Below are 13,944 nucleotides of genomic sequence, written 5' to 3'. Positions count from 1 at the left end.
AAAGAATATGAAATGGAAACTGCGATCAAGATCTATCGATCATTTTTTTCTCGTTTTACTCACCAACGATCATCAGTACTACTGTGTCCACTGCTACTGCTTGTCATTGTACCCTCCAATGGAAATCTAGGATCATTAAACGATCTAGAACTTGAACCTGTTCCGTATCCTGAACTGTTACTGGATCTAGGTGGGCTAAAAGATCGATCGTATCGTCTCTGATGTGACATGGCAATTTGTTGAGTCGGCGTGTTGTCCGGGTTAGTTACGTTTTCGTAATCACCTTCGTAATTGTTCGATAGATGTTGACAATTTTGTAGCGGGCATCCTCTGTGTTTGTAAAAAAGGAAAATTAATTTACTTCGTCCTCGTGACATTTAAAGTTATTAACATTTTGTGGTTGAAAGATAAATTGGCAAGTCGTGATTGGCAAGAGGTGAATGTTAGAAAACGTATTAATAAACGCGCGCGCGCGCGCAACTATTTTTTAATATTTTACATTATAAATATTAGTCATTTTAAAAAGACTTATAAATTCATGATATCGTTCTAACGAGATAGGTTTATTTATCTGGAAAATAAATATTTTTTAATACGATAGAAGTAGAATTCTCGTCTGAAATTCTAACAGCAAACTAACTATTTTCTGATATAATAATAGTTTATTGTTACTAGACAATTGTAAACGTTATATAGATGTAATCTCTATAACATAGAAATCAATAATCAATATAATATAAATATGTAACATATAATACTCGTGTATATTAGTTAACAGTTGTATCTACTTATTGCAAAATGTTTGTAAAAAACTTTTCGTTAGACCGAATACGATATAATAATATATTATTTATTATAAAATTAACACATCAAAAGTTACCTTCTAGGATTGCCATCATTCGTGGGTGGTATAACAGTGACAGTGACTTGAGCGCTCGTTTTTAAAAGATCGATCATCTGATCGTGGGTCAACGTTGACACAGCCACCTTACAAATTTCAACGAGTCTCGAACCCTGTCGAAGACCAGCTTGCCACGAAAGTCCCATAGCTTCGACCTGAGTCACCACACCGTCCGGTTGTACGTGGAAACCCAATTGTCCGAGGCCGTTTCTTTTGAGGGAAAGCTCAGATGCTGGTGCTCCTTGCGTCACCGCTCGCAATCGTGCGACTATTTCCATTAGTTCGTCGCGTTCACCGTAATCGCCGCGCACATGGATCGTTATACACTCGCCTTGATGATAATACAATCTCAGACTGCAAAGAAATGTCATCAGTTCAAATATTACAATGGAAATTTGAAAGATAAATAATTGGATTTGTTTAATAAATCGAATTCGTTTTTCCTTCTTATTTAATAACGTTAATCTTGATTAAAAAAAGATAAATCAATTAATTTTGTTAATTTTGATTTTGTTTATAATTGACGATCGAGTTATTATATTTAAGATAAAAATCATGGCGTCACACTCTCAGTTAGGTTTAGTTACGTAACTCTCGATAAATCAGTTTCTTTCGTGTTTAAATAATTGAAATTACATAATGTGAAATTTTTAATATAACATACTAGCAGGTATACTAAAGTTTTTATAATTAAATATAAATTATCCTTTCGGATATGAATTAATAAATACACATATATGAAATTATGACTTAAAAATTACACGGTCTTATGAAAGATTAATAAAAAGAAGAAAAAAAAGTTTTTGCGGTTTTCTTCGATTATATTAAAAATTGCATCTCCTGTGTTATTAGAAAGTTTCAACTAAACTCACCTATTGGTCTGAGCATGCCAGCCAAGAACGCTGACGCAAGGAGTTACAAAGACGATTTGTCGTGAATGTTCTTCGATCAGTACGATAGTATCAATGCTTATTCCAAGATAGCAATCGGTGTTTTGATTGCTATCCTCAAGAATGACCTGCCAACAAATCGCACCACGCTGGGACGCGTCACAAGATAATCTTGGTCTCACATTTGCCTTCTTTTTACTGCTGAAGGACAGCATCGCTATTAAACGAAAAAAAGGAAATAAGAAACAACGTTTTTAATTTCTACATAACAGAAGTAATTGTTAAACATTTCGTATAATACAAATATTTATAATATTATATATATATATTTATTATTACATTTGTAGATATAATGTAATACATATTAAAAAAATAAATATTTTTATATTAACAATTTATAATTAAATATTTTTGTTAATAATTTATTTTATAAATATATTTTTGTCATATTACAAATTATATTATTTATTAATTTTTGAGGAATTATATATATATAGTTATATTATTATATAATATAGATGTGTATTTATAAGAAGTATTTTATAATATAAGACAACTTACAAAACTTTTGACCAGTGTCGACAACCGTGGCAGAAGAATAATTAGTCGCCAAATCTTTCAAATATTCCTGTCTCGTTCTTGTCGCCATTGTGGCAAACTTTTCTGATCTAAAATAGAGACAAACGATTTTAACGCGAACTATTTAACAATATCGATATAAACGATAATCGTATATAGCAAATTCTTGTATTACCTGTGTGCTGCATTCTCGGCATTAATCACTTTCGCTAGAATGAAATCCGCAAAAGCTTTTCCCTTTGTAAAGGTCGCTCCTGGTGGAACAGGTGGTCCGAAAATAGGCACCTCTTTGCTTCTGGAAACAGCTACGCTGTATTGCGTATTGTCTGTGCAAGGATTAATGGCTTTTACCACGATGAACACATGCTGAAATTGCGAACGTATTCTCCGTGGACTGAACGGTAGAGCTCCGGGTTCCTGAAGACACGTTCAAAGAATTAGAAATAAGAAGAAGAAGAAAAAGAAGAAAGGAAAAAAGTGAAAGAGTTGGAAAAAAGAATAAAGATAAAAGATATATATATATATATATATATATATATATATATATATAATTTAAAAAGTTATTAATAAAGAATTCGAAAAATTTTTGCAACTTATGATTTAACAAATAAAAAGAACTATTGTTGGTATGTCCAAAGGCTAAAAACGACAAAAATTAGATTAAACTATTATTATGTAATTTATATAATTTCTAATAACCATGTTTTTTATAATTAATCAATTATTTTATATACTTTATATAATAAAAATAACTTTACTTTATGTAACTACTTTATATAATCTCTGCTTATTTTCGTGCAAATAAAATGTAAGTTTTTTAAGTTTCCTACACATTTGTTGATCGGACAATGCTTTTGCACTGCAATTCGTATATAAGAACTTGAATATATAATTTCGTCAATATGCTCGATCTTGGATTTCTCTCTTTCTCTCTTTCTCTCTCTCTTTTCTTATTCTTACCTGAAAGACTATTGTTACTATGTCGTTCCCAATATGTCTCTTCCTTAACAGCTGCTGCCGGTTATTCGGTGTAAAGGGTAGCATCGTTGACACGTGAAACGTAACTTCCGCTCCCCGATGAGTCGCAGCTACCGCGTGAGTACCCGTTGAGTCTGTTCGAGTATCCAAACCAGCTTTGTAACCCTCGAATCCTCGCAGTCTTATTCTTTGGCCTGTTATTGTACGTTATTATATGTAATATTATATAATACATTCAATATGAATAAATTTTTATTTAAATTTTAATTAATTATCAATTAATACGACGTCGGGGATTTTAATCTTCAAATATATATTATTTGATGATGATATATATATATATATAATGTAACAGTTGCGACATTTTATAATTTTTCATTAAATTTTATAAAACAAATTATGATAAAGAAATTTTGTTATTATTTCAATTTTAATATTTACTTGATAAACGGTATAATTTTTTGTTGTAAATTTATAAAGAATTAAGGTGTTGCAAGTTAAAATAAGTAGGATGTTCTGTTAAAGAGATACGTGTCTGTCTTTTCATTCGATCCATTTTAGTTTCGATAAGTTCTTGGAAATCTGGTCGACGACACCTGCGCTAGAGTAACTTTTTGCATCGTCCGAGTTTCGAACACGTGGCCGACTTTTTTTTTTCCTCAACGATAGTGCCGCTCGTTGTTGAGAGCTTTTCCGAGAATTTATGTGGGTCGCCTATCGTTCCATTTATTTTCTTTTTGTTTCTAAACTTTTTGCAGAGATCGAAATTTCACGTGTACGATATTTGATCGAGATAACAAAATTTATAGTATATAAATATTTATGATTATTTTTTATCTCGCATGTAATGTAATCGGACATAAATTATTACGAAAAAATAGATTACGAGTCCTACATGATTTTTGCTTATTAAATCGGCTAGTCAAATAATAATTCATTATTAATAGCTAGTCAAATATTAATTAAAAGAAAACCAAATTAAAAAAATATATGTTTACCGATTGTATCGAGAAATTCGAGAAACGCTGGTCCAGCATGCTGATTATTGTACATCTCTTCCTCCGTTCTCTGACCTGATCTACAGTATAGCACGCCGACCTTGTACCTGCTAGAAAGACCCTGCTCATCCAATCTTGCGACAGCTTCTTCAGCTGCAGCCGTTCCAAGTCTGAGACAGCCTAATTGTACTTCCGGTGCGACCAACTCCAATAGTTCTCTCGTTGGTACTCTACCTTGGGGCCTTATACCCAGTGCTTCTTCAGGCACAGAACCACGTAAAGTTAATAGTTCTGATGTTCTTACGATTATTCGATATTGATTAACGTCTTTACGAATACTGATGGCCACTGGACCTAATTGTTCGTCCATACCAAACCAATTTTGATGTTCTCGACCTAAAAATGTATAAAAGAATATATTAAATATACGTGTGTGTATACATGTCAACTCTTTAGTCATACACTTGCATATCTATATTTTTTTAAGTCCTATATCATTTTATCATTTATCAAAATTAATGATTACTTCATACCTTAAATTTTCTATGTTTTCAAAGTATTATTTACGATTATTATAGTATAATTATATCGGTATATAGTCAGTAAATAATAGTGTAATATTCACATTACATAATATTCTTGTAGATATCGAAAAAAGATTTGGTTTGAAAAAGGAAAGGTTGAAAACAGAAACGTTCGTTGTCGTTAATTAGCTCAAAATCATTTCGATCGATTAATCAATGAATTAATTACCTAAGAAATATTTCCGATAATAATGAGCACCCTCGTCGACGCTTTCGATCGGAAGTGGCCGTTTTTGTACCGGACACGTGTGTTTCCATAATGTTTCACCGGGTAAAGGTTCCAAAACCGAGACACCATAGGATAATGCTGGCCTATGAACTCCATTAACGTGTGGGCAGCGAGTAAGGCCAACTTCGCGTTCCCCTTCACCGCCAATTTCATTCCGGAAGAAGGGACACGATTCCAAAAGGTCGTTGCCTGTTGAGCGAGCAAACTCTATTTAATATTGTCCATATATCACTGTCATCGATATACCCTGCTAATAAGATTTATTATATTCATCGTTTAATTGCATTATTTGATAAAAGTTAAAATTTTCCTTCTTTCGAAAATTTGTATAATTATATATGGATGGAGTATAAAAAGTAAAGAAATCGATATTTTTCTTAGTTATATAATCGTGATTATAAATATAGCTTTAATTTTTTAATTTTTATGTCGTGATTCAATATTTCTATCGATTATTATTATTATTATTATTATTATTATTATTCTTATTCTTATTCTTCTTCTTATTATTATTATCATCATTATTATTATTATTATATTATGAAGATGTTTTTTTTTAAAGAAGTGAATTGTGTGTTGAAATGTAGCAAACATTACATATAAATTATATATCATAATTTATTTAATATTTTTTGTAACAATTAACTTTTATATAATATATAATATTAACCGATAATAAATATTATGCAAATATCAAATAATTTAGCCAAGCTAAATTTATTAAGCAAATATTATCGATCACTGTTTTATATATATATGTATATAAAGAGAGATCTTTTCTCTCACCTTTCCCATCTCCAGAATCTTCTTCAGGAGTCTCATCTGGAGTTGAGGCTCGTAAAGCGCTTGCAGCTGAGGCACCAGTTGCCGTGTTTCTTCTTCTCGCTAAAAGTATACCTCGCAGTTTAGCAGCATAACCGAGATTAGCTGTGAGCGATTGGCAATCGTAATGAGCAAAGGCTCGTCTACGATGTCGTTCTTCGACATCAGCCGATACGACTGGGCTACCACAGGTTTCTTCCATAGCACGAGGAGATTTACCACCCCAAAATCTATTCAACTTCAATCGTAATTTCGGACTGGAACCGCCACCGGTTGGTCCACAGACCTCGTCAGTGTCCTGCGCCGACTGCGTATCCTGAACACGTCTCAAATAATCGGCGCTTACTGGACTTCTTTGATCCGTTGGCCGAAAATCTTGAAGCATCGCGAAGATGTTCTCGCCGACTGTGACTGATTGAGCCACTACGTCGATGCTACCTATTGATAATAATGAAACATGTTGTGTAATAATGAATATTATTTTTATTAGAATAAATCAAAATATAAATCAAATGTATCATTTATAATAGATCGAATCGAACATTTTCAAAATAATTGATCATCATTTTTGTTTATATAGTGATAGAATGCATAGAAGTTTTAAATCATTTATATCGTAGTAAGAGTTTATGTTTATATGTTAGAAAAAAATATTTTTACATTCTTTTTTCTTTTTTGTTATAACAGTAAGTAACAAATTAAATTAAATTTGATGATCATTGTTAAATGATTTATTAATGATTGATTAGATTTTTTTTTTATATTACAGTGAAATGCAGTATAAGAATTTTTTATTTTTTATGTTGGAAGACTTTATCTATAGTCTTGTATAAAAAAAGTATATTCTTTATAACATGCACATTTAATTGAAGAAAATATGAATTATACTGTTCAATATTAAGAATTAAAAACTAAAAATATAATTTGTAAAAAAGTAAAATTTGTAGAAAATATTTCGTCAGAGTATACTTTTATAATGTGATTTTCTAAAAATAATAATACTTCTAAAAAAACTTGTCTATAAAAAAAGAGATTAATCGAACGAAACTTCCTGTTACTCCTACGTAACTTTGTTTCTTTTTAAAATAAATGAAGGACAAACTGTTTGCGTGGGTTCCCAAACGAAAAATAAAAAACAGATTGATTGAGCTACTCGATGGTATCCACTCTTGATGATAACTACACACGTTGTGTAGGTTGATGATAACATTTCAAATCTTTGAATGAAACGATTGGATACAAAACCTATGTCGATTACGATACTATCGTCTATCTATATATCAATCATACCTTTTCCCAACATTATACGATTTTACATTATTTAATTGTTGTTAATTATTGTGTATTATCATTTGTCAACGAAATGTTTGTTCACGTAAATTATTCAACGGCGTAATAAAACTCTTTTCGATTTTTATATATATATATATATATAAAGAATAAAAAGATAAAAAGAATAAAAATAAGATAGATAACATAAAGAATAAAAAGAAAAAAAAAAGTTCGTTTGTATATTTATAAGACATCAGAAATTCGTTTCTAATATCTTAATATTTAGTTGTTTACATACTTTTTATATACAAAGCATGTTTCGTACGAGGGACAAAAAAAAAGACGAAAGAAAGAGAAGCCGTTGAAACGTACCGTGAGATCCATACTCTCTTCTGAGGGGTGTCTCTGGCACTCGAGAGGCGGGATCAGGACTGTGAGGTAGTTCTAAACTTGAGTTGGATCTGTGAAGGGCCAGTCCACGACCCACGCGGCTCACCGGCCCTCCGCTGCCGCCGCTATTTATCGGCAGGCTCGCGATCATTTCGTCATTCTGCAAATCAAATAAACTCAATCAATTATTAATTCGTTATAACGTATTTATACCGTGTATGTGTATACATGCACGATATAAATACATACCTGATTATACATAGGTATAAAATAAATTTAATAAATTATTAATTCATTATCTTTCCCTCCTTTTTTTTTCTCTAATATTCTTTCATGTAGAATTTATACTTGTATAAATATGATATAAAGTATATTTGATAAAATATATAGGAATAAAATAAATTCAATAAATTATTAATTCGTTATGACCTGATTTGTATATATATTTCGAATGTATAAATACAATGTAAGATACATTGATATGTGAATATATATATATATATGTATGTATGTATGTATATACACACAATAATATTTATACATTCTTAATGCATTATTAAACAAACGTATCGCGTATAGTCTTTTATAATCGATGTTTCCCTTGCGTACGTTAATTAGCCGTTAATAAGCACATAATGAACCATGAAATTTGCCTTTATCAATGATATGAATTGTTCCCTATCTTTTCATTCGAAATAATCGTCAATAAAGTTTCATCTTTCTGCATTATATATACGAAATAATGAGTAAAAAAAAAAACGTTGTATTGTTCGCATAATCGATCATTAACATCAAGATCAGAGTATTAGTTATTTTTTTCTTTTTCCTTATTTTTGTTTTTTTATTAATTTTCAAAGATAAAAACGATCGAACAATTAAAGCTGAGTCTTATAACTAGGAAGCAGAATTAAGTGCCTTTAAATAAGTACAAAGTAGAGCGGCTAATTAGTATCGTCGAGCCCTTCTTCTTTTCTTTCTGTAAGTACGTCTACGTGTATGTCACTCGATACGTCTCAAGGGTAGAATAAACGCATATGAGTTTCATTCATTCATACGATAGAATTTTTGTAATATTGTATAAAAAAATTGTACCTAAAAATCTCACTATTACTATGAAAAGTCTATGCTCACATTACTATATTTTATTCAAAACAAAAATTATATCAAATTATTGTATAATTGTAACAAAAATTATTTTTTGAAAACGATGTGATATCATTATTTAAAAGTATTATTATATAAGAAATAAAATCATGATTGATTTTAAAACTGTGTACTTTAAAACTTTCTAGAAGATTTAAAATCACTGTTATTTGTCAGAAATATATAATTATTTTTCTCATTTAAATGTACAAGTTTCGACGAAACCAATGTGTGCAATAGTAAATGATATTGCTTTGATGAAAATAATGTATCGTTGAACCATGTCGTCTTATTCATTTTTGTAATCTTTTTTCGGTCAAAACAAATAATTAACAAATCTTTCAAAGAAGATCGACAATATAATTATTACTTAAAAAAACATAGCTTAACTGTAATATATAATATATATCATTATTCCGTGTATATGTCTACTTTTAAATCATTGCTCTTTTTTTTCCCATCGAACGATGAATGCTGCTCTTTACAGGTTTTTTCTTTTCGATCGATACACGTTGCCACAACAACAAGGTCGATCTTGTTTCTTTAAGATTTCTTATGGTAATGTCAAAACAGAATTACGATACATCAAATTCGATCCGATAAAACGGTATACCAAGTTTAAATTATTATCAGGAATGTAACCGTGAACGTGTTCGTCTGTAACGTTTACGATCGAATGACTCGAGTAGGATGAATCACGTTTGTTTCATTGATTCATGCTCTAGTCGATGATCCAATCGCGATATGTAGATCGTACGATCATATGTAGATAAAAAAATATGTCGATTTAATGATTCTTTATGATTTTTGTTTTTTATAAATATGGAATATATTTATAAAAAATATGGATTATAATAAAATATAAAACATATGTGTTTTTGTGATTATGAAAGTAGCCTAAGTAAAAAATGTGACTAATCATATTTATCATTTGTTTGATTACATTGATTTATATATATATATATATATATATATATATATATATATATATATATATATATAAATGCAATATGTCAACAAATAAAAAATATAATAATTTTTTAATAAATAGTATATTATTAAAATATATAAATAAATAAATACTAAATCCTATTAAATAAAAATTGGATATTAATAATATTACCTAAATATTTAAAATGAATATAGCTTCTGATATTCAGTCGCTAATGATCTGTAAAGTATCCAACATAATAATTATCAATTAACGTAGTAGATGTAGTCAATTTTTTAACCCCGAAGAAAGAGAAAAATGGTTCTGACAAAAATACATGATCCGTTGGTATTCGAGATGGCGCCGTCTGGGACTCCATTTCCGAGAGAAACGTTAATTAGCTTCGTTTCACTGCCACAATGAGAGAGGAACGTTTATTGTTGTCTTCTTTGATGCGAAATGACCGGTGGTTTACTCTCCCTCTCTCTATGGTCATACGCACGTTCGTGAACACACAACATACACATACATAGACTTTTATTGTGCACCTGCTGTTTCCTTCTCTCTCTCTCTTTCTCTCTCTCTCTCTCTCCCCTCTCTTTCTTAACGCACACAAAATGTTTGACCATTCGGTTTAAGCCCCGTACCGTTGGCCGCTTCGCCAAATGCGTCCAGTGAATGGGGAATGGCCATTGTTAACTTGTGAACCGGTATACCGGGCCAGCACACGCGTAATTAGTACAGCAATGCTGACGAATCAACAGTGCGTCGACTTGAAACGAGACACGTATGCCAATCGACATACCTAACACCGCATTTATAACACACTAAAACGACTTTTTTCCGTTACTACTTGATATTTTGAATTCAATTAAAAATAAAATGAATATATTTTCGTATATTATATATATATATTCAATTGTGAATGTAATTAAAAAAAGAAAAAATTGATTTAATTAACATATAACAAGGTTAATCAGTTGATTACCATGAATATTGTTTGTAAATTTAATTAGCTAAGTTTCTAAATCTGATTTGTATAGAGTTATATTAGTTTAAAATCATGTTAATCGCGAATAATTAAGATTCTAATCGAATCGATGAAAATAATTCATAAAAATAGCAAGAACAGACTTAGAAAATAGACGCTATCTCCTAAAAATTAATTCGAATCACGTCGTACGGCATACACCAAATGAATTCTAATTCATTTGAACGTCAAGAATGAACTACGATCTATTCTAAATACAACCAAGTCAACACTTCTCTTTTGGCTTGAATATTAGTCGAAATTTTATAAAGAAGAAGATTCATTCAAAATTGTTTCTAATTTCAATATTTTCCAAAATATCTTTCGATCGACTAACATCTTGTTTATAAATTGAGACATAATTATCTAAATCTAGTATCATAGTATACTCCAATCATGCTAATGACGAATAATTAAAATTCTAATCGAATGAATGAAAATAATTTATAAAAAAAGAGAGAGAACAAATTTAGAAAATCCTTTCTATTTTAAAAATCAATTCGAATCACGACGCATAGCGTACTTCAAACGAATTCCAATCGTTCGAACGTCAAGAACGAACTGCGAACGATTCAATATACGACGAGATCGAACTTTCTTTTTGAGTCGAGGACGAGTCAAAATTTTAAAAAGAAAAAGACAAAATTCGAAATTATTTCAAATTTCAATATTACCCAAAATATTCTTCGAATAATTATCTATATCTGATTCTTATCGAATTATATTAGTCTAAAATCATACTAATTGTGAATAATTAAGATTCCAATCAAATCGATGATGATAACTTGCAAGAAAAGAAAAAGAAGAAAGAACTTAGAAAATCCTTCTAATCTTAGAAATTAATTCAAATCATAGTCGCATAGTATATTCGAAAGGAGTTCCAATCGTTCGAACGTGTCAAGAATGGACTCGGATCGATTCGAAAAACAAGATCGAACTTCTTTTTCGACTAGAGATTCAGCCAAAATAAAAAAACGAAAAAAATGAAGCTCGAGATTATTTCACCATTAAATTTAATTTAGTTATTTTCTTTAATTTTAATTTAATTTATTATTTAAATTATTATAAATTATATAATCTAAATTTAATTCATTATTTCATCATTAAATTTAATTAAGTTCTTGAATCTGACTTGTACCGATTTATATTACTCTAGTAACGTTGATCGCGAATAATAGAAATTTTGATCGACACGATGAAAATAATTCGTAAGAAAAAGAAGAAGAATAAAAAAAAAAGAATTAACTTAGAAAAAAAATCGATTCGAATGACGTTCTCATAGAATATTCGAAACAAATTCCAATCGTTCGAACGTTAAGAATGGACTTCGATCGATTCAAAATACGACGAGATAGAATTACCCCTTTGGATCGAGGATCAGTTGACATTAAAATTTCACCCTCTATTTCGTCGTGGTATTTTCGAAGAGGCGTACCAGTAAATGCGACGATGACGAAGAGGATGATCGTGTATCGTCGTCGAATCGAACGACCGTTGGTGGAACGGCGAGCTCGAAGAGGGATTGGGCCCTCGAAGGTATTTGGCACGAATGACCGTAGCCAGAGCGCTCGTCGAGAAGCCTGTTGCACATTCCGTGCATTCCAAGCGTCACTTTGCTACAGACTGTGCTCGTTGCAACGCGACCCTTCAACGGAAGCTTGCCCAAAGTTAACGCCGATGCCCTCTGATCTGACCCTTCTCTACGAACCCTTCAACGTTGATTAACATCGACCCGAATAGAATTTACCGATTAAGTCTGCACGTATCAAAATGTTTTCATTGATGAAACAAATCAAATACGTTAGATCATTTTAAGATGATAATTCATTTTTTTTTCTTTTTCTTTCGTTTTAAATCATTTATATTTTAGTAATACTTTGTTCAGATTCATTGTTTGGAAAGAAAATATTTTTGGATTTTCTAAGGTAAACATTAATGAATTATCGAAGAGGGAAGAGTAAGTAAAAAGTTAAATCGATTATTTGGTGTGTATAACTCATCGAAGCGTTCCTAGTATTATGCATATTTAATGGTATACACAATTCACTGGGATTTATTCAAATATATTTTTGTACGTGGAAACAATTGAAAAATTATATTTGTGGAAAATAGGAATAATGAATTTACTCTTCTAAAATCGATTACCCGTTTAACAAAAATTATAGAAAACGTAAAATTAAAAAGTTATTAATATTCTTTTATACAAAATTATTTATATAGAATACATAGAGAAATTATCAATTTATAATTAAATAACGAAATTTATTACAACTTCTTACATCTGATTCTGTTTATATATATAAAAAGAGGGTGAAAAATTTTTAGTAAGTTTCCCATAAACAACAAAAAATAAGACACCGGTACTGATCTTTTTCTACTTCACGAATTTATCCGTTTGTTAAAAAAGAAAAAAAAGGAAAGAAAGGAAAGAAGAAAAATATCTGTACGCATTCTTCTTAGGTACTATCATGAGTACCAGAATATGTAAAAGCGAGAAAAAGATTCACGAGATTGAAGTCGAATGTGTGCATACACAGACGTGGGTGAGAAAATGTTTCGTAAAGATATACAGGGCCAAGTAGCGGCGACCTGCATAATGCGGGTCTCGATTTCAAGGTGACGTGTAGTCAGTCGCGCGTGTTTTATGGGGAAACCCACGCTCTTGTAGATCCTTCCGATTGCTTTGACGCGAGAGAGAACGCCGGTGATTCTTCACAGATGAGAGAGAAAGAAAGAGAAATTACATCGATTTACTAGAAAATACAACTACGATTTTTCGTCTAAACAAATATTATTGCTTTTCTTTTTTCTCTCTCTTTCTCTCTAAGCAATTACACGGGTAATCGAAAAAAAAGTTTTTATGACTTGTAATACTCATTGAAAGAGAAAGAGAATGGCTAATAAATATGGATTTCACTGCTAGTTTTAAGAATCGATGACAGTGCAATCGAAATGGCTTTGTATTTAAAACGACTTCTTAGTAAGAGAAAGATAATAACAGTTATAAGGTATAAACAATAAAATTATAAACAAATAAATAGATACTCGACTTATTTTTAGAACTGACAAAATTGTTTTACGACTTGTAGCGAATAGAGAAAAAAGAATTATGAACTATTGTACAAATAATAGTCGCAAGGTATAAATAAATAAAAAAAAAAGAAAACAAATAATAAATATATATTCGATGCGTATTT

At 30.5% G+C, this 13,944-nt stretch overlaps 1 protein-coding gene across 4 annotated transcripts in view; it reads right to left on the bottom strand.

Annotated features, from left to right (window-relative positions):
* LOC127064990 (signal-induced proliferation-associated 1-like protein 2) overlaps positions 1 to 13,944 on the bottom strand; it is an 86,885-nt gene that overhangs the window by 3,343 nt on the left and 69,598 nt on the right. For all 4 annotated transcript variants that reach the window (XM_050996776.1, XM_050996759.1, XM_050996768.1 and 1 more), the window contains 10 exons: positions 7,626 to 7,803; positions 5,946 to 6,419; positions 5,100 to 5,348; positions 4,347 to 4,742; positions 3,331 to 3,542; positions 2,546 to 2,787; positions 2,353 to 2,459; positions 1,774 to 2,008; positions 881 to 1,255; positions 64 to 330 (listed from right to left, as the gene is read on the bottom strand). In XM_050996776.1, the coding sequence (XP_050852733.1) occupies positions 64 to 330; positions 881 to 1,255; positions 1,774 to 2,008; positions 2,353 to 2,459; positions 2,546 to 2,787; positions 3,331 to 3,542; positions 4,347 to 4,742; positions 5,100 to 5,348; positions 5,946 to 6,419; positions 7,626 to 7,794 (2,726 nt within the window). In that variant the 5' untranslated portion in view covers positions 7,795 to 7,803. The remainder of the gene's footprint in view (positions 1 to 63; positions 331 to 880; positions 1,256 to 1,773; positions 2,009 to 2,352; positions 2,460 to 2,545; positions 2,788 to 3,330; positions 3,543 to 4,346; positions 4,743 to 5,099; positions 5,349 to 5,945; positions 6,420 to 7,625; positions 7,804 to 13,944) is intronic.

This window comes from Vespula vulgaris, chromosome 1, assembly GCF_905475345.1.
Source record: "Vespula vulgaris chromosome 1, iyVesVulg1.1, whole genome shotgun sequence".
Classification (NCBI taxonomy): domain Eukaryota; kingdom Metazoa; phylum Arthropoda; class Insecta; order Hymenoptera; family Vespidae; genus Vespula; species Vespula vulgaris.
This window is presented reverse-complemented; position numbering and strand designations above follow the sequence as displayed.